The sequence below is a fragment of the Typopeltis vanoorti genome, chromosome 26 (assembly GCF_054136105.1).
Source record: "Typopeltis vanoorti isolate ZY-2024b chromosome 26, IOZ_Tvanoo_1.0, whole genome shotgun sequence".
NCBI lineage: Eukaryota > Metazoa > Arthropoda > Arachnida > Uropygi > Thelyphonidae > Typopeltis > Typopeltis vanoorti.
The window spans coordinates 17,902,717-17,924,177 of record NC_143574.1 but is presented as its reverse complement, the minus strand read 5'-3'; the positions used below and the strand labels follow the sequence as shown (position 1 = coordinate 17,924,177).

Here is a 21,461-nt window from a genome sequence, read left to right as displayed (position 1 = left end):
CTAGTTTTTTTCAGTTGGAAAATTTTATATATAAAGCACGTGATTTTGTGTGTTGGTGAAGAATTCATGCATCACCTTATTCCTTTCTCCCCTTCAACATGAATTGACTCTTCTTACCAATCTGCCAGCCAGGATTCTAGCATCTGAGGTCGGACAGTAAGCTTATATATATTGGTTAGACATACTTCTAATATTTTAGGAAATGACAATGTAAATTATATTATTAATTATAAAAACTAATTAATAACTACCTATATTTCAGCAGTGCTATGTTGCCATCTTCAGTGGTCACAAAACAATGATATGTGCATGCAGGCACTCACACTAAGCAAATGAGGCTGAAGAAAGGCAACTGGAGAGTCGGTCCTAGAGTCCTTAAGGTGCCTCCTAGCTAGTTGCCTTTCTTCAGCCCCATTTCCTTAGTGCAAGTGCCTGCGTGCACATATCATTGTTTTGTGATCAATGTAACATTGCCGAAATATAGGTAGTTATTAAAGTTTTTATAATTAATAATATAGTTTGCATTCATTTCCTAAAAAAAATTAGAAGTAATTGAAATTTCACTAATAATGATTTTTTTTTTAATCCAAAAAAAAAGCTCAGGAAGGTTTTATTAACTGAATATTTTTTACAGGTAATAAGTAATATTTTTACATATAATGAGAATTATAAACCAATCTTTAAATCAAACTTTGAAATATCCTTTTGGTAATGATTTCTGTTTCATTAAAATGTATGTAAAAGTGCTTTTACATAAAATAACTTGAAAGTGTTACCTTATTAAAACTTTGTTTGCAGAGAAAGAAGCAAAAAGGATTACACCGTCCACTGCCAGTTTTGTCATCAAAAACTGAAATTGTTTGCATGACTTGCCCTTCTCTGCAAACTTTTCAGACAGAGTACATGAATACTAAACTACCGGTTATTTTAAAAGGAGTTATAGACTATTGGCCTGCTATGTCAGAACATAGATGGAGGTAAAGAAATTACTATTTTTTTTTTTTCAGTAATGAAATTTGTAATAATTATGAATTATTGCAGATTATAAGTGTACACAGACTTATGTGTTGGTTATACATATTATTTTGATGGTTTAATAGCTTGTCACATAACAACAACAACAGGTAAATAAAAGCAAGCATTTTATGATCAATATTTCATCTCCAGTTACTGAGGCATTCTCAAGATTAGAGAAACCACAGAAACTGGTATAAGTCAGTATATTCAAGTTAGTGTCTTAATGCCCTGACTCCACTCTCTTGGTGTAGTGAAAGAGTGGCTGGTTTTGTTGTTACTTATGCCAAATTCATGGTGATATGTCTTCTCCCAGATCTCTAGCTGTTTGAGTTATCATATCATTAACTGAGAAAAAAAATGATATACTAGTCTTTGATATCATGTCACCGTTCATGAATGTCCCACTAAAAGAGACATTAACCCTAATTAGAAAAAAATTCCTATGCGATATGAGAATAAAATATTCTCATTTCCAGTTTGTGTTTGCCTTAATGCTTCATATGCAGCTTGTTTAATGTTTTAAATTTTTCCAACTGGGAATCAGTCTTTCTCATTATTGACATAATATTTTTTGAAATTTTGACATAATATTTTTTGAAATTTTGACATATTTTTTGAAATTTTGACATAATATTTTTTGAAATTGTTCTTATCTTTCAAGTGTCATAACTATAAAACAACAAAATTACAAGCTAACCACAGTAATGCACTTTAACGAAAGTACAAATATTTCATACTGAAAATAATAGTACATCATCAGTTTAGTGAATCTCAATTGCAGACTTTTCTTGTCTTCGAATTTCTTCAAAACTTCTGACATGTCTTCTTATATATCCTAAAAGAACAAATTATTACAATTTGATGAAACATTGGGGGGGGGGGTTAAAAGGTTTTAAGATATGTTCTTTCTTGTGGTTATATTAGTTGCTTTAATATAATTTTTGTTCTAGGTGTTTATCAGAACTTTTCAGCTCCTCCTCGTATCTGCCAGTAAAGGTAGGTTTCTGATAAAGTTAATTTCTATGGTTAGCATGTAATTTTGTTGTTTTCAAATTGTTCTTTTAGTCTACCAAAAACATTAAGAAAACAGTTTCAAAAAATTATGTCACTAAAGAATAAGATATAGAATTATCTTCTTCATTTTGAAAATTTCCTCTAAATGAAACAAGCATTGATTAAAACAAAATATTAAAACAAATATTGATGTGTGAAGTAATTTTGATAGCCAGATTTGTAATAGTGGAACACTTAAATGAATTTGATGTAGGTGCTGGCAGAAATTGTTAGTTTTTTCACTTGGTTACAAAGTATATTATACTTGACATGAAATTATATTCTTGTTTTAACCCCTTCTACATGATAACTCCAATGTTGGTATCATAGAGAGCCTTCATATTAAGTTTCTTTTTTAGAAGGAAAATATTCAAAATGCTTGTCAGAGCATTCTGGAAAGTCCACATAATGCTTTTAAACGTGATTGCGTCATTTTTTTTAATCAAACCATCAAAACTTCTGTGTATTATTCAAACAATGATGACGTGTCGTTTGCCAATGGGCATTGATTGAGAGGTGACTAGCAATAAATAGCTATTCAACTGGAGACAGTTGAATAGTAGGTGTCCTTCCGCGATGAGTCTTCTGACTCCTTGGAGGTGTCACGAATAATAATAATAATAATAATAATATCTCCTTGCTCACATCCTCATTATACAGCTTCCAGGCATGGCCACTTGTTTTCTCTGTCTGCAGCCATTTTATGAAAAATCTCATCCACGTTAATCTGGTAATTATGCATTATTAACTTATGTGTTACTATCACGTCTCCTCTCCCCTCCTCCTATTCATTAGCCTGTACAATTTGCATTCCAGAGACTAGAAGCCAACTTAGTTAATTGTTTCTGAACTCTTTTCAACGACTCATCATCCTTTTGAAAACCAGACAACCAAATCTGTGCACAGTAATCCATATGTAGTGTGATTAAAGCCTTGCACAATTGAATCATAACATCCTTACTTCTACACGTCAGTGTTCTCTGCATCATTTCTGTAAGCTGCTGTGCTGTCCTCACAATTTTAGCAAAATGTCCCCATGATTTCAGGTTCCCATCCACCATCACCATCTTGTACAGTTAACCAGCAATTTTTTACCTCTGAATTATATAAGAGCCACAATTTTTTTTTTTTTTTTTTTGGTGCTCAGTGTTTTTTGTAATGACATTTGAAAATTGCACTCTTAGGTCTTGATTGATCATGGAATCCTATGCATGGTGGCATCACACAACATGGATGTTGAAGTTTGATTTTTTGGCTTTGTGCAAGATGCAAAATAAAATGTGAAGTGTGCAGTTAATTCTGTAGTTTAAATTTTTACAAGGAGACATGGATATGTATTTAGAGGAAAATGCAACTAGAAAGCATGCAGAATTACTAAAATATGCTTCTATAAAGCATAAAAGTCATTTCAGTATTTTTTAAAATGGGGATATGTATAAGTGTTTAGAAAAAAAAATTCATCTATAAAATATATGGAAAATAACTTCATGCTTTCTATAAATTCAAGCTTTCAATTAAAGAAAGCATGAAGTTTCTTTCCATATATTTTCTAATTGCTTTATTTTCACTAAATGCTTATTGATATTCCCTTGTAAAAAATACAAAATGTTACTGCCTTTCTGATTGCTTTTTTTTTACTAATTGTTCATGCTCTTTAGTTGCATTTTCCTCTAAATGCCTCTCTACATCCCCTTATAAAAAATATGGAACCAACATGCTTCACATTTTACACAAAGATGAACAGAAAACTTCAACAATACTGTTTGATTCTGCCATCACTTTCCATAAGATTCCACAGCTGATCAACATCTAAAAAGAGTGCAGTTATATATTTGATATCTTTACAAAAACCACTGAGTGCCAAAATATTTTTGTGGGTCTTTCATAGTCCAGAGGGAAGGAATTGGTTGTTAGTTATGAAAATTTTGAAATTTCCAGGAATGATCTATTCTTCACTACTACCAAAGGTTTCCTTTTGCACAACTCATAGCAATTTTCATGACTTGTATGGAAGGAGTTAATCCTTTATCCAAGCATAAGCAAACAAAACTTGCATGCTAAATATCTTCATGACTAGTGTACTTATATATAAAGATTGTTGACTTAACATCAGTTACCTCAATTTTACATAATGCAAAAATATGGAAAGGGTCACTACCTAGACTAGTTTTGACCTTGATTGAGGTTTCATCAGTGGAGACAGACTATGACTTTTGCATTGATTTCACCTTAATATCTTTATGGCTCTAGTTCCGAATGATGATGTTTTAATAATGTTGTTCCATTTGGTCTCTGGACAGAATAGGCCTATGTATGATTGCTGGCATTTTGCTGCTGCAAGGAACTTATGTACATGGTGAATTTTGCCTGTTGTTGAATGCTGAGGTTAAGCATGGGGGAAGCTTTGCCTGTGGGTGTACTGGGCTGAGGTTCAGCACAGTATTTCAGGCAGAGTCAAGATATTTGAAAATTGCACTCTTAGGTCTTGATTGATCATGGAATCCTATGCATGGTGGCATCACACAACATGGATGTTGAAGTTTGATTTTTTGGCTTTGTGCAAGATGCAAAATAAAATGTGAAGTGTGCAGTTAGTTCTGTAGTTTAAAATTTTACAAGGAGACATGGATATGTATTTAGAGGAAAATGCAACTAGAAAGCATGCAGAATTACTAAAATATGCTTCTATAAAGCATAAAAGTCATTTCAGTTTATTTATCAAGAAATTCATAAGTGATTTGCAAGAGTTGTTTTGAGCTGCATGTGAGAGTGATCTTTAAAAAAAAGTTACTTATGAATTTTTGAAATTCTGAGATATTGAACCAATGAAATCCTCAGTAGAGGTCAAAAGCCAAAATTGGTATGAGTAGTGACCCTACAGATAATTTTTGCATTATAGGATACTGAGACAATTAATATGAAGTCAACAGCCTCTATGTATAAATAAACTTTTGTGAAGATTCTACATGTACAAATTTTGTATGTTTATGCTTGGATAAAGGATTAAAACAAGAATATAATTTCTTGTCAAGTATAATATAAATTGTTGTTTAATGAAAGAGTGAACATAAATGGTTAAGAGAAAATAGATGTGTGTTGCATGAGGGCTTGGGCATGTGCAATGTGCATTAAATAAGAGATTAATAATTGTTAATAACAGAAAGAAAACGTAGTATAGTAGAGTTGATCCCAAGAATGGTGGGACTAATTTTGTCACACAAGAAAAGTGATACCTGTGGCAGTAGGATAGGGAATTTGGTTGAGGAATCAACTCAAGTTGCTTATTTGAAATTAGTCAAAACACTAAATTAGCTGTATACAAGATAATGTTCAAACTGATTTTAACTTATGATCTGAGAACCTTTATCAGTGCACAGAATTCTTATCCACCATCATTAAAGAAAATGATTCTGTCTTCCTCTTAGGTGGTAGATATCGTAAATGTGTTTCCACAATTACCTACCTCCATAACACCTGCGAAAGGTATTTTAGTGTCGTGAATATAACAAAACCATGTAAAACTAGCTAAACAAAAGTAACGGAAGACTTTTGGTAAGAGCATAGAAAATGAATATCAGGAAGGTGGCAAAATATTCTGAAGGTTATTGAAAAAGGCTTAGAAATGGAGAAAAGAGCACCATAAAAGGAATCAGATGATAAAGTTAACATGAAAACTGAACATAAAGATATTCTAGATTTCTGCAGTAAATACTTTGAAAGATTGTTAAATGAAACAAGCAGTGTCAGCATGGTGGTAGAAAACAACAGGAATGCAGTCAGGAATACATATCCATACTTGAAGTAGAAAAATACATCAAAAACCTAAAATGTGGAAAGGCAGCTGGAGTATATATATATATATATATATATATATATATATATAATATAATAGATAAAATTCAACCAGAAATGCTCAAATATGGAGGTATAAAAGTTTTATAGTGGCTGCACTGCATAATTCAGAAGGTCTCATCTGAGGGATTCTGGATGATTGGAGTAGAGCTTTCCTAGTACCCATCTGTACAAAAGGAAATAAAACTGAACTTGAGCATTACAAAGGTATTTGTCTACTGAGTGTTCGTGGTAAGATTTATGCAAGTATGTGCAGAAATGGCTAAGAAAAATTGTGCAAGGGAAGCTTGGTGAAGAACAAGCTGGATTTGGGCAAATAGTTCAGAAAACTTGGGAATATAATAAGGATCTGAAATTAAATTTGATAGATCTGGAAAAGGCACACGACAAAGTGCCAAGAGGAAAGCTCTTCAAAACACTGCAGTTATATGGTGTAAATGTGACATTATATCGAGTAATACTTATGTTGTATTTGATCTGTAAGTCAGCAGTTAGAATTGAAAGAGATACAGCAAGATGGTTTGATGTTAAATCAGGTATGCGACAAGGGTGCACAATTATCTCCACTGGCATTCATTATCTCTATGGATAAATTTATGAAATAAAATGGTATTAAACCGGATATCAAAATTGGAGATGTTAATCTCAGCTCTTTACTTCATGCAGTTGATGTTATACTTCTAAATAAATAAACCCAGTACAAGTCTGCAAGATTCCCTGACTAATTTCAGTAACTTGTAATAAATTTGATATGCAAATCAGCAATAAAAAGATGATGACAATGAAAATAGGCAGAAACATTGAAAACATCAACTGTATCTTAAGTGAATACCTATAGAACAAGTAAAACATTTTAGCTATTTAAGCACAGTTTTTTATTATTATTATTATTTATCACCTCCAGGGAGTCCAGTGACTCATCTAGGGAGGGCATGTACTCTACAACCCTGTCTCCACCACTCACAATTCACCAACTGACCGCAACTCTACCAATGCCATCTATTGCTGACTACCACTAGGATTTCCGCAGACAATCAAAAACAACCATGCCCACGGCAGGATTCAAACCTACAGCCTTTTGGTTGGGGATCGAATAAGCTAACCACTCAGCCAGCCAGGCTGGCTTCACTTTTTAATGAAGATGACAGAGAAAAATATGGAAATAGACAATAGAATTAGTAAAGCTGGTATGGTAGGAAGTTAACTTAATAAATTTATATGGAATAAGAGAGAAATTAGTAAAAACACTAAATTAGCTGTATACAAGATAATGTTCAAACTGATTTTAACTTATGATCTGAGAACTGATCAAAGACTGAAGATCAGAGATATGAGAGTTCTGAGAAAGATTAGGGAGTGAACAGATGGCATCAATGGCAGTATCATATTAAAAATGAGTGTATTAGGAAAGATCTGCCATTGTTAACAGAACTAATCTCAGATTTCTTGGTCACTTAAATGGAATGGGGGAAGAAAGGTTAGCAAAACAAGTGTTCTTTGCAAGATGGTAAGTAAAAAGACTCAGAGAGAGACCAAGATCTAGGTGGATTGATACAGTAAAAAATGCCTTCAAAGACAGAAATATAAGATCTGATAATATTGGAGATTTGACAGATAACAGATTCATTTGGAGGAAAATGGTCAATTGGAAGTTAATAATCATGTAAATTTTTCATGTACCGTAGTTCCCACCCACCTTATCCATATGTTCACTCTTCGCAGTTTCAGTTATCTGTGGTCAACCCTAATTCAACAATATTAAATGGAAAATTCCAAAAATAAACAATTTATAATTACATAGGCAAAGTGGATATTAGATCTAACATTATTTCCTAGCTGAATGTTTGTAGAAACTATGAAAGTTTCGTAAGTTGACCTGAGCGCTTACAAAACTTTCACAGTTTCCAAACATTTGGCCTTGAAATAATATTGGATCTAGTATCCACTTTGCCTATGTAATTTTTACATTGCCTTATGGCTCTTTCTTTTAGTAATAAACAATTTCTAAGTTTTAAATTGGATGCTGTTCTGAGTAACATGATGAAATCTCGCGTTACTCACTTCTTTGTCCAGTGTATCCATGCTGTACCATATACACTACTCGCTCATTAGTCACGTAGTAGCTGTCTGAAAATATTTAATGGAAAATATCAGAAATAAACTATTCATAAGTGTTAAATTGCACTCTATTCTGAGTAGTTCTCAGTTACCAGATCGATCGTCACAGTATCTCAGTGCTTGTGTTCAAGTTCAGTTCATTTATCTTGAAAGTAGATTGCTGTAGTGAGAGTTGACTGTATATTCATAATTGTATTCCTCCTGGATATTTTCTACTATTTTTTCAGTGGCTGTCTTATTTAATAATTTTTCAACATCATAATCAAATTCACATGAAAGTTTACATCATTACTAACTTCTTATCAACAGTTTTCCTCCAAATTAATCAGTATTCGTTAGAATTCCAATATTGTCAGATCTTATATTTTGGTCTTCTGAGGCATTTCTTACTGTATCACTCCACTCAGATATTGGTCTTTCTGCCATTCTGGTTAAATACACTTGTTTTGCTAGCTGTTTCTCTCCCGTTATATTTAAGTAACCATACCACCTGAGATTAGATCAACTCACAAATTCCTGATTGCTAACAATGTCAAGTTTCTTCCTAATATCCTCATTTTTAATATTCTGCTATTGATCTCATCTCCTCACTCAACTAATGATAGACCTCTCATATCTGTGGTCTCCAGTCTTTGATCAAGTGTTTTATTTCCAACTCAGCTCTCAGGTTAAAATTAGTTTTACTGTCTTGTATGCAGTTAGCTTAGTGTTTTTTGATTACTTTCTCTCTGATTCCATATAAATTTATTAAGTTGACCTCCTACTATTGTTATCTGTTTCCATATTTAATTTGCCATCTTCACAATAAATTATACTTAAATAGCTGAAACACATTCCTTTTGTTGTGGGTTCTCCATTCAGGATGCAGTTGATGTCATCGATATTCCTTCTTCCTGTTTTGATATTCTTTGTTTTTTTTTGTTTCTTTGCTGATTTTCATATTAAATTTATTACAGCAGTTATTCAATTTAGTTGGTGATCTTGCAGACTTGTACTGGATTTATTTAGGAGTATAACATCATCTACATATAGTAAAGAGCTGGGATTGACATCTTTAATTCTGATAACAGGTTAAATGCCATGTTCCTTCATAATGTGATTCATATAGATGATGAACGACAGTGAAGATAATATGCACACTTCTCTCACATCTGATTTAGCATCAAACCATCTAGTACGCCTTCGATTCTAACTGCTGACTTGTAGCTCAAATATGTACCATGTATTGCATGATATGATGAACCATTTACACCATGTAATTACAGCATTATTTTCTCTTCCATTTTTTTTTTTTTTGTCCCACTGTATTCTTGAAGGTGTCATGTGATGGTTTCTTTTTTTTTTTTTTTTTTTTTTGAATGTTGGGTGAATGAGTGAGTTTGCAGATAAACTTCATGAGTTGTTCATCATTTATTTGTAAATAGATAATCCACAATTGTTAGGAACATCATTACATTACTTGTTAGGAACATCACAATTGACTCTTTTCCTTAATTGTTTCTTTAAAAAAAAAAGTTCTTGATCCATCATGGATTCCTTATTTTTTCTGTCTTTGCAAAATTCATTAAATGATTTTGCTGCATATCAGTGTTTGTCATATCTTGCCTTCCATCTCTATGATGATACAGTTCTACTTTTCAAACACTTTCACTTTTTTCTTTAATAATATTTGTATATTTGAGTCTGCAGTTCACATCTTAAACTTTATTGAGTCTTTAATTTGAACTGCTTTTCAATCTAAGATGTTACTAATTTGCAATACATCTATATGTTTGTTATATTTTTAAACATTTAACATTTTTGCTTCAGATATTTGTTTTTCCATTCTTTTTTAAATTACCATAGTATCTTAGTCATTGTTTACATATTTCTAGGTACTAGTAACGAGTTCGTTTTAATTGAATTCTTGTACTTATGTACAAGACTTACTTTTTTATTTTAAACTACAGTTACTTTTTTTATTTTAAATTGTCACTGTTTCCAGTCTTTAGTCATAACTTTGTTTCTAAATTAACTCTCTCCCTATTTTTTAACTAGTTTGCTGTATTAGAGTGAGTGAAAACTCTCTTTGGTCCTAAACCTTACTTAAGCAGGTACCAAGATGTGCATTTCCTCTGCAGAGTATTTTATGTATGAACTTGGCTCTCTACTACTGAACACTTTGTTGCATTTACATATTGTTGCAAAAAATTATTCCTAAGAAGGTCACTTGTTCTGTCAAATCTCTTAAATGTATAGTCATCATCCATTGATTGAATTCATTGAATTCTAAACAACTCTGGTTGATAGGTTGCTTTTTCCTTATTAGCTTTTCACTTGTTTATAGCACTTATGCAGAATAGGTTGATCAACTTTTGCTTTAAAAAAATGCTTTTAGTAATTTTTATTTTATTTTCTCAGAAGAAAATATATTTTTCTTCCCCTTTCCCCTTTTATTTTCTCAGAAGAAGAAGATAACCAATATTAAACATATATGGCTATCCCTTATTAAAATTAAAAATGAATTACAAATAAGTCCAATAAATGGCAAAAAATAATAAATAAAAAATAAAGATAATATATATGCATATATATACTGATGAATGGAGGAGGGAATGCTTCTAAGCTTCTAAAAGTAGAAGAAATATCGTCTAAATTGAGAATGAACTACTATTACAGCTCTAACAACATCATAACTTACATGAAAAGAATTAGAAAATTGATATTAGCTTGTTAAAGATATAAAAGTTGTTGTTTTTTTGTTGTGTTTTTTTAAATGATATATGCATGCATTTGGAGAAATTTTTAAAGCCACAATTCAATTTTCCTGATTAGTAATTTTTCCTTTCTTGTGTTGTCAAGTTTGTACCACTTTAATCTCCTTTTAAACCTACACATCTATGATACTCAAACATTATTATGCAAGTTATTGAAACAGTTGCTAACTTATCAGATATTATATAACGAAATGTGTACACCTGTTATAATTTATTAGCATAGATTATATACTAAGAGTAGCTGGAAATCGAACAGTCCCTGTGGAAGTTGGTGCTCGATATACTGATGATAATTGGTCCCAGAAGTTAATTACTCTTAAAGAATTTGTGCAATCTCATATTTTATGTAATGAGGTAAGGAGTATACCATATTTAAGTTTAACATTCAAAATAACTCATTAACATATACACTGACTGGCAAAAAAAATAAAATCCTACCTCAGTATCATGTAGATCTTTCACATCTTACATTTCGAATTTGATGGTACATGATTTTCGTTAATGTCTCAATTGTATTGAATACTATTATTACAACCAGGAAGTCAGGGACTCATCGAGGAAGGTCACATGTCATACCTTCTCTGGAATTTATTCACGCTATCTGCATTCACATTCCCAAAGGTAAGCCATTCCAATCATGTATCACTCTATGAGGTGATAATTGTTGATTATGCAAAAAGTGACAGGGTAATCAGGCATGCAATTGGCATGAAATACTTGTAGAATGATTTGAGTAAGCTGGAATTGTGGGCATATGAAAATGGCTGTCAGTTTAATGTTAGTAAATGCAAAGTTATCCATGTTGGTGTAATAACGAGTTATCCAGTGACATGTTATATTGATGGGATGCTAGAAGAAACTGACCAGGCTAGAGATCTTGGAGTTTTAGTAGATAGGAATTCTAGCTCTCACCCCCCTTTCTTGACTGTATTCATTTTCAACTTCCATGGATCCCTCATGTCCTCTGAGTTGTATTCATAGTTTTTGCTATATGATCCCCTGAGCTTCAACTTACTATCTACTAAAACTTCAAGATCCCTAGCCTAGTCAGTTTCTTCTATCATAATCCCAGCAATATAACATGTTATTAGTGGGGTAGGGAATAAAGGCACTCATCCCAGTGAGAATAATTTCTCTTATTAGATGAGAACAGGTGTAAATGATAAAAGAGTGGAAACAGTAATTAGACCATGAAAATGATGCACAGAAATGCTGAAGGTCACACCAATTGGCAATGACAAGTAGTGGCTGAGAATGATTGGGAGAGGAACAATCTTAGAAAAGGAGACATGGACAGGATTATGGTCAAGAGGAGAGATAACATCAACAGTGTATTTGGAGGGAGAGCTGGTTAAGAAAAGGTTCAGGGTGTTGTAAGAAAGATGGGGAAATTCTGGAATTCTGGTGGGTTGGTGAACAATTTGTATTAAATTATTACTGATAGCAAGCAGTTCGACTTCTCTTCCAGCTTGGTCTGGGAGGTTGGAGAAGGGAAGCCAGTCTTAATTATATATATGTTGAAATCACCAAGGAAGTTTATCTCACTGTTAGAATAATTAGACTGTATGTGATCTTTCAGAGATAAATAATCAAATAGTCAGTGAGTCATTGGATTTAGGAGAATTGTAGAGGTAGCAAATGAAGGCAACAAAGTCAGGTAAGGAAATCTTGATATCAGATCTGACAAATGCTCAATCCTGCTTTTCTCATGAAAGGCATCACAGAATATATTATGTGAAATGTTAAAGTGAGATGATGTTACAAAGCATACCAGTTATGGTTTTCAATGGTGAATAATATTCGATTTGGATGTCTGCTGGTGGTGCACATCATTAAAATTAGAATCAAGACCTCGGATGTTGGTAAAGTCAATCTGAATGTTGTTTTTTTTATTATATGGAATTATGATATTTTGTTGGAAATTTTTGTGTGTGTGCAGCATGTGTGTGTGTGTATATATATATATATTTATATATATATAAATACTTTTTTTTGCCTTTTTTTTTTGGTATATTTTTGATATTTTTTGAGATATTTTGGTGAGTTCTGGACATTTTTTTTAACTGCACTGGCTCTAAGATACAGTGAGGAAATCATGATTACCATACTCAGAGATAGGGATTTTCCGGATTCTAATCCAAGCATATTCTTAGTGTTCCCTGCAAGTTACTAGACTCAGACTTCCTGCAGGCACAACCTGGCATAGTAGCAGTAGTAGGATTATTCACTAGTATGAGAATCCTCCTGATGTGTTATCTTTTGATTCTGATAATTGCAGTATAATAATAATAATAGTGACTTCCCACTCAAATTTCATTACTTGCATTGCACAAAATAGAGGTATTTGTATTTATTAGCTTTGTTAAGAATAAGTTAAGTTGCAATTTACTGTTGAAAAATTTTTATTTTGTCCTGTTAAAAACAAAAATATGTTCAAAAGTTTTAAAAAGAATCAAAGTCAATCAGCTTTCAGAGGCAAACTGTTGAAACTCAATATATGAATACCATTCAAGAATAAATGAAAGAGTTTGAAAACAGAAATCAAACCTTGGAGTTCTTAGTGACAGATCATTCAAATCTTTCTTCAGAAAGAGAGGTATGTGGTGAGGTAGTCTGCAAGAATACGAAAATCAGAACTCCACAGGACTTCAGAAGTTAAAGAAGCAATAAGGGAAAGAAAGAAGTATACTAAAAGTTAAAGTTCCTGGCAAGTAAATCAGCATGTGCTCTGAGAGAAGAAGACAGTGAAAATATGAAAACAAAGAATATATATGATAAATATCAGTACTATTAAAAGGAATGAGAATGATAGAGTTTACATGAAATCTGAAAATAAAGATATTCTAAGGTATATGATGTAATTTCAAAGATTGTTAAATTAAACAAGAAGGTGACAAAGCAGTGGTAGAAAATGTTCAAGAGGACTGCAGTCAGGAGTCCATATCAATACTTGGGTACCTGTGTACTCTTGTGTTAGAAAAACTTTTGCCATCAAAAAATCTGACACATGCAAAGACAGCGTAAACAGATGTTATTCACCTGGAAATGTTCAAGCATGATGGTATAAAATTATTAGAATGGCTGCACTGCATAATTTACAAGACATGTTTAAAAGGTCATTATGGATGATTGTAGTAGAGCTCTCATAGTGTTCATCTACAAAAATGGAACTAATACAATGTGACATTTACAGAGCAATTTCTCTACTTGTGTTAGATTATTCCAGGTAACATTCATACAGGCATACTTAAGAAGAGGCTAGAAAAAATTCTATAAGAGAAACTTGGAGAACAAGCTACGTTCATGCCAAATAGGGGTTGTCAGGATCAGATTTTCACTTTTAGTTGAGAAATCATGGGATCATAACAAGAATTTGTAAGTTTTGTATATCTGGAAAAGTCGCATGACAAGGTGCCAAGAAAAATGATGTTCAAATCACTAATAATTATGTGGTGTAAACAGGACATTATATTAATCAATACATAGTCTATATTTGAGTTGTGAGTCAGTAGTTAGAAGCATTGAAGAAGGTACAGGAGGATGGTTTGTCTGGTGTAAAATTAGGTGTAAGACTAAGAAAAGGGTGCACACTATCACTGCTGTTATTCATCATGTATATGGATTACATTATGAATGAAAGTGGCATTAAACCTGATATCAAAATTGGAGATATTAATTTCATCTCTTTATTTTATGTAGATAATGTTATACTTCTTAATAAATCCACTATAGTCTTCAGGATTCACTAATTAAATAACTGCTGTAAAAAGTTTCTTTGTATGAAAATCAGCAATACAAAAGATTATGAAAATAATCAGGACCATTGAAAACATCTGCTCATCTTGAAAGAGAGCTTGTAAAACAAGGAAACATTTCGGCTATTTAGGCACAATTTTTTTTTATGAAGATAGCAAATTAATTATGAAAATAGACAACAGAATAAGTAAAGTTGGTATGGTGGAGAGTCAACAGAATAAATTTATATGCTATAAAAGAGAAATGAGCTAAACACTAAAGTAACTATATACAAGACAGTATTCAAACCATCTTTAACTTATGGAGCTAAGAGCTGGGTTAAAAATAAAATAGCTAGCAACTACAGATATGAGAATTTTTTAGAGCATTGAACTAATGCCATCAATGACAGAATCAAAGTGAAATTATCAGGAAGGAATTTGACATTGTTAGCATTAGGTGTGAGCAAAGCTAATCTTAGGTGGTATGGTCACTTAAATAGAATAGGAGAGGGAAATTTAGCAAACAGGTGTTTGATGGTTACTGTTTTATTGTTGTATCAAATAAAAATAAAATTTTGCTCATATCATCATTATGTAGGACATTATTTATTTATATTATATATAATATTAATGAAATAAAAGAAACTCGTATACACTTCAGTTTTTCTATATCACATACTTATTTAATTGTAGGTGAAAAGGTTAAAATTTCATTAATCATATCCAGCATGAAGGTTGGCCAAGTGTGTAGCATTTTGCTTTCAAACCAACAGCCGGTGATTACAGTAGAATATACTGTAATTCTGGTGATAAGGCTATCCATAATGGTATTATGGATGAACAAATTAATATGAACAATGAACAAATTAATATGTCTACACAGGCACCACATAGAATAAATATTGCTGAAGCAGAAACAACAAAGATAAGTCTAAAGTCCTAAAATAGTGTCCCCTAATATTCTTGGCTGTAGTGGTGGAACCAGATTTAGTCTTTGTGTTTGGCGATTCCAATGCTAGCTCTCCTGCCAGTTTGGCCATAATAGACAGCTTACAACTGCAGGGAACCTGATAGACACCTAGCAGGTCTAGGGACTGTGATTAGTATTTGGGAGAGCAAATAAGGGATATCAATTTTTTTTTATATGATCTGTAACTGGTTGTGAGAGTCTTTAGGAGAGTAGATAAGTTTTGTGGCCTAGTATGAGATCACCACCCCAGTTTACTTATTGGAAGCCTGAAGTGGGTTTAAGTAGTATTGTTTGGACAGAGTTCCTAAATTATCTATCTTCCCAAAGTACTTAATGTGATGTAAGTTACCAAACCTTGCATGGGGTGGGGTTGATATAAAAAGAGAATTAAAATAGCAAAGCACTTGATATATATATATGTTTTTCAGACTATAGATAACCATAGTAGCGCCTCCGTAGTGCAATTGGAAGAACGACGGTACGTTGCGCCCGTCAATTAGAAAAGGCCTAAGTTCGATTCTTGTCATGATGGGAGGAATCTTTAAATGGACTTTTTTAATCGAAGGTGAATTAACCCGCGATCTCATATGGAGGAAGCAGGGTTTTTTCTCCCGGAAACTCGGGTTTTTCATCCCGCATACAGACAAATCGGCCTTCAGAACACATGCAATTTATAGACAGAAAAATACTAGCTGTGGTGGTTGTGGGCAGTAGATGGCGTTGATGTAGGTGATTGGTAGTAGAGGTTCTATGTAGTAGTGGAGACAAAGAGTTTTACAGTAGGTGTCCTCCCGCGATGAGTCTTCGGACTCCTTGGAGGTGTCACGAATAATAATAATAATAGTATAACTATGTATAATAGTTTAACAAACACTATTGAAGTTTTTGAAAAGAAATATATATACATTTTTTTTCTTCAGGCAGATTCTGAGGTGGGATATTTGGCCCAACATCAGTTATTCGATCAGGTATGTTTACTAACTTTTTAAAGGAACATTTTGCTTATTTGAAATTTGACATAAGAACATTCAAGAATGCATTGCTTTATTTCCAACTTATAAATCATTTAAAATTTGTTTTCTTTAAAAATGCTTAAAAAAGAGTATCTTGAGATACACTTCAAAAAGTGATAAAACAGCTAGTAAAATGGTAAAAAAGTGATTTTTTTTACTATCAATTTGTATGAGAAAAGATGTTTTTTTTTGTTCTTGTACAAATTAATTGGATAAGAATACAAAATAAAAAATATTGAAAAATGTGAAATTAATAAAAAAAATTAAAATAAAAATAATAACAGATCTGTAGGAACGATGTGTTAGAAATAATAACTTGAGTGCCAGACTAATGAAAGTACTCAAGATGAGTTAACAGTTTGAAAGATAGCCACTGAACTTTTATTTTCTTTGGTCTGAAACCTGACTATTTACTGTAGTAATGCAACAAAATAGAAAAGCATGCTATGTGAAAGATTGCCAAACTGTCCTGTGAGTTTATCATAATCACCAGTTTTCTAGTCTCACATATACCCTTTCTTAATTGAAATTTCCACATGCTTAACCACTTCCTAGATCTAAACTGCATGATGACATTCTCCAGCTGGAGATAAAAAGTGGTTTGCTTTTTATCTCTGGTGATAGCATCAGAGGCAAATTCTCTAATTCTATCACTGTATTCCATTCCTGTGGTATCAGTTCAGGAATGATACCACAGGAATGGAAGGAATGTGTGATAGTTCAATTGTACAAGTGTGGTGCAAAAACTGATGTGTCTAACTACTAACCTATCACTATCTCTTGTGTGGTAGTTGAAGATTTCAGAGAAGTTGGTAAGAACTCACATACATGTTATGAGTTTGATAAAGGGAATGGATATACTATGATAATGTTGGATTTTTCTAAGACATTTGATAGGATACTACACCAAAGGCTGTTGCATAAACTGGAGAATATGGGATTGTAATATAAACTCTTGACTTGGATCAGGGGATGGTTGACAGACATATCAAAAAGTGGTATACAGTGGGTGTGAGTCTACCAGATTTAAGGTGACCAGTGGTGTACCTCACGGTTCAGTCCTTGGGTCATTATTGTTCAATCTATACATTAATGACATCAGGCAGGATCTAACATCAGATGTGCAATTGTTTGCCAATGATGCAAAGATAGGTAGGGCAATCAGGGATGCTACTGATATTCAGCACTTAGAAAATTATTTGAATAGGCTGGAAATTTGGGCAAACGAAAATGGCTATCAGTTTAATGTTAGTAAGTGTAAAGTTATGCACTTTGGTGCAATGAGATTTCCAGTGGCATATATTAGTGTGGTTATGCTACAAGGAACTGAGGAGGCAAGGGATCTTGTCATATTGGTGGATAGGAATTTGAAGTTCAAAGGTCACATAGCAAAAGTTGCAAATACAACTCAGAGGATATTTGTGATGTTGAAGTGAACCATGACATCTAAGGATAAGGAAGTCATTTGCCTCTTTATAAGGCTTTGATAAGACTACACCTGGATTATTATGTGCAGATTTGGTCTCCCAAATTCCACTGTGGAAAGGTTGCAAATAAGAGTTACAAAGATTATATCCTGATTATGGGATTTAGATTATGAGGACAAATTGAGAGTATGTGGATCACAGACAGGAAAAAGAGGGGTAATGTGATAATGGTCTATAAACTTTTAAATGGGTGTTATAGGATATCGTCTGAAGAAATTTTGTTATATGGAAGGTGGAGAGAGAGAGAACATGGGGGGCATCCATGGAAGTTAAGTCACAGTTGAGTGCATTTAGTGTGAATGAATTTAATGGAAGGTATGACAGCTGGTTTGGGTGATTTATAGCCTCCCTCTATGAGTCCTTGACTTCCTGGAGGTCTCAGATAATAATACTAATAATAATATACTCTCCAAAACCTATGTACCTTCCAACACATGATGTTGGAGGAATTATCTAAGTAGTGGATAATTTCTTTCAGTTTCTGTCCTTGTAGTTGAAGTCCTTCATAATGGATATTTGCCGTGTACTCACTGAACACATGGACATATGCTCTCTACTTTGGCAGTGCATATCAACCAGATAAAAACCTGTTGGTTTTTATCTCACTTGAAATAGCTTCAGATGTATGTATGCTGCTTCTCTCAACTCTACCTTCTTGCTGAATTATTTTTGTCAGTTGCATTTCTTCTGTTATTATTAGCAAAACTCCTTACCCAGTCCTGTCATCTCCATCCTTCCTGAAAATGCAGTATCCCTACATTTGGCCTCTGTGACAGTATCTTCCTCTGTTAACCAAGTAACACTAATGCTTATCGTTTTTTGGCTCGGTCAAACTGACAATGCCAGAAACTGGTCACTGTTGTTCCTAATACTTCTGTCCTTAATATACATACATTGCAATACCCTCTTGGCCCAGAGATACACTTAAATATTTTAATGAGTATCTTATTCAGATTTCAGACCTGAGAAACTGCATTCAGCATTCTGTGATCATTTTCACTCTCACAAACACTCATCTCAAGCGGAACATACATACATACATGCCCACTCGTATGCTCCCAGATGGCCCTGAATTTGCTCATCTATTCTCTTCAAACAAAACTTTCTCCACACACACATATCTAATTCCAGATCCATTTAAGTGCAGTCTGTCAGACATATAAAAGTCCTTTCATACATCATATTCACTCCAAACATCTATACATTACTTCATTAAAATCATGAACTCTTCTCATTTCACCCCTATCATACCATGACAGTAGATTATAATACACAGTATGCCCATTAAGTAATGAGATTGATTTTTTACAGGACAGCCCATATCAAACCATAACAAACCGTGTTATGTACCGTAACAAACATGTTTATAGTTTTGACTGCTAAAGTGTGTTGTAATCCCATGTGTTGGGTGACACAGCTGTTTTCGTGTGGCAACCATTGAAATAGGAGTGTGTGAGTGGAGCTTGTCAGAAGTTGTGTCATGGAGCAAAGAGCTGTGATAAAATTTTATGTAAATTATAAAAACTGCTATAGAAGTGTACCAAGACCTAAAAAAGTTCACGGCAATGACTGTCTGAACTGTGCACAGGTGTTCTACTAGTTTCAACATTTAAAGAGGGGATGGAGTCAATGGAGGATGAACCACACTATGGATGGTCAGTTTCTGCATGGACAAATGAAAATGTGGTGAAAGCTAGAGAAATTATGCCCATGACAGATGAATAACCACTAGGCAACTTACTGTACAGCTTGGTGTTGGTAAGGAAACGGCCAGATTAATCTTAGAAAGAGATTCACACAAGAAGAAGATATGTTCGAGGTTTGTGCTGCAGACGTTGACACACAAACAGAGAGAGAGCACCGGGTTGCATGTTGTCAAAATTTTATCCATGCAGTTGATCAAGATTGTGATGTGTTGCAAAGAATTGACATCAGTGATGAAAGTTGGTGTTTTCAGTTTGATTCAGAAACGAAACGCCAGAGCATGGAATAGAGTGGAACATCATCTCCCCAGCAGAAGAAAGTCAGGTTCCAAAAATCACTTGTGAAGACAATGATCATTTTTTTTTCTGTTTTTTTTGATGTTGTTGTAATTATCCACTGGGAATTTATTCCTGAGGGCAACCTCAGTGAACAGTCAGTAATATTTAGGAGTAATGCAACATCTGTATTCCTGCATGCGACATGTCAGGAAAGAACTGTTCCACAACAACAACAATTGGTTTCTGTTGCATGACAATGTGCCTGCACACTATGTGCTGCCTGTGAAGCAGTTTCTGGCTTCAAAGTTGATCTGTGTGGTCGAATATCCCCCCCCCCATTCACCAGATTTGGCTCCTGCAGACTTTATCCTCTTCCCAAAGATGAAGTGTGCCTTGAAAGGGGAGCAGTTCAGCTACATTGAGGACATCCAACCCTGAGTGACCCAGACACTGAAGAAGGTTCCACCATGCTTTTGAACACCTGTATGACAGATTTAAACATTCTGTAGAGTTGAAGGGAGATGATTTTGAATCTGTGTAATTAACAATTCCAAATATATTTCTTTGTTTTGATATAATAATTGTCTCATTACTTAATGGGCATGCTATGTAGGTTTCTTCCTTCTGGCCTTTTACCTGTACATAGAAGTTATGTACTATATGTTTCCTGCATTCCTCTTCTGTGTGATTAAATATTAGCAGTATTTTGTGTGTGTCTCTGTGTGTGCATGTATGTATTATAATTTTTCATTTTTCAGAGTTGAAACAAGCATGGAGGAGAATCAGAAACCTTGATGTATTGTAACAAACTAATTAGAAAGAATAATAAATTTAGTTTAATCCTTTATCCAAGTGTGTGCAAACAAAGTTTGCACCTGAAAGTATCTTCAGGACTGGGGTAAAGTGGTACAACACTGGGCAAGTCCTTGCAAAGGTGGAGCAAGCTACCAACACTCCTATCTCAGTATCTCCCATAATGCAAAACACATCTCCTTGTGGATATGTATAATGTTATGCATCAAGGGAAGGGCTACTACCCAGACTAGTTTCGACCTTTATTGAGGTCTCTTCAGTGGGAGCCAGGCCCAAGTGGAGATACCAGGCAGAGGCATTAGCAAGGTCATCTCCTCCTATAGGAGCTGCCAAACGGTGTGCCACCTTTTTATTAAATTACTCTGGATTTAGAGAAAGATGTTGAAAGTTTATTTTTCACTTTTTCAAACTATAATAAAATAATTAGAAAGAAAGAGTTAACAGCTGTCTAATTGAGTGACTCATCTAAAATTTAAATGTGCTCTTTGATAGCTAATAGCAAGCGTAGTGCTGAGTGTAGCCTGCTTGATACAAACAGTTATGTCACTTGTTCATTTAGTGAACAAATAAATGGAAGGTCAGATTGCAATCTATATTTAGGCTACCAACAGATTGTTCATGGAATGTGTCTGATTTGAGCCTGACTCCATAATTTTGTACATG

The 21,461-nt window shown here is 33.6% G+C and overlaps 1 protein-coding gene across 2 annotated transcripts in view; it reads left to right on the top strand.

Annotated features, from left to right (window-relative positions):
* Positions 1–21,461, top strand: part of LOC150092373 (lysine-specific demethylase 8-like) — a 101,569-nt gene that overhangs the window by 37,561 nt on the left and 42,547 nt on the right. For both annotated transcript variants that reach the window (XM_090415011.1, XM_090415010.1), the window contains exons 5-7: positions 799–977; positions 11,015–11,150; positions 16,424–16,471. In XM_090415011.1, the coding sequence (XP_090271137.1) occupies positions 799–977; positions 11,015–11,150; positions 16,424–16,471 (363 nt within the window). The remainder of the gene's footprint in view (positions 1–798; positions 978–11,014; positions 11,151–16,423; positions 16,472–21,461) is intronic.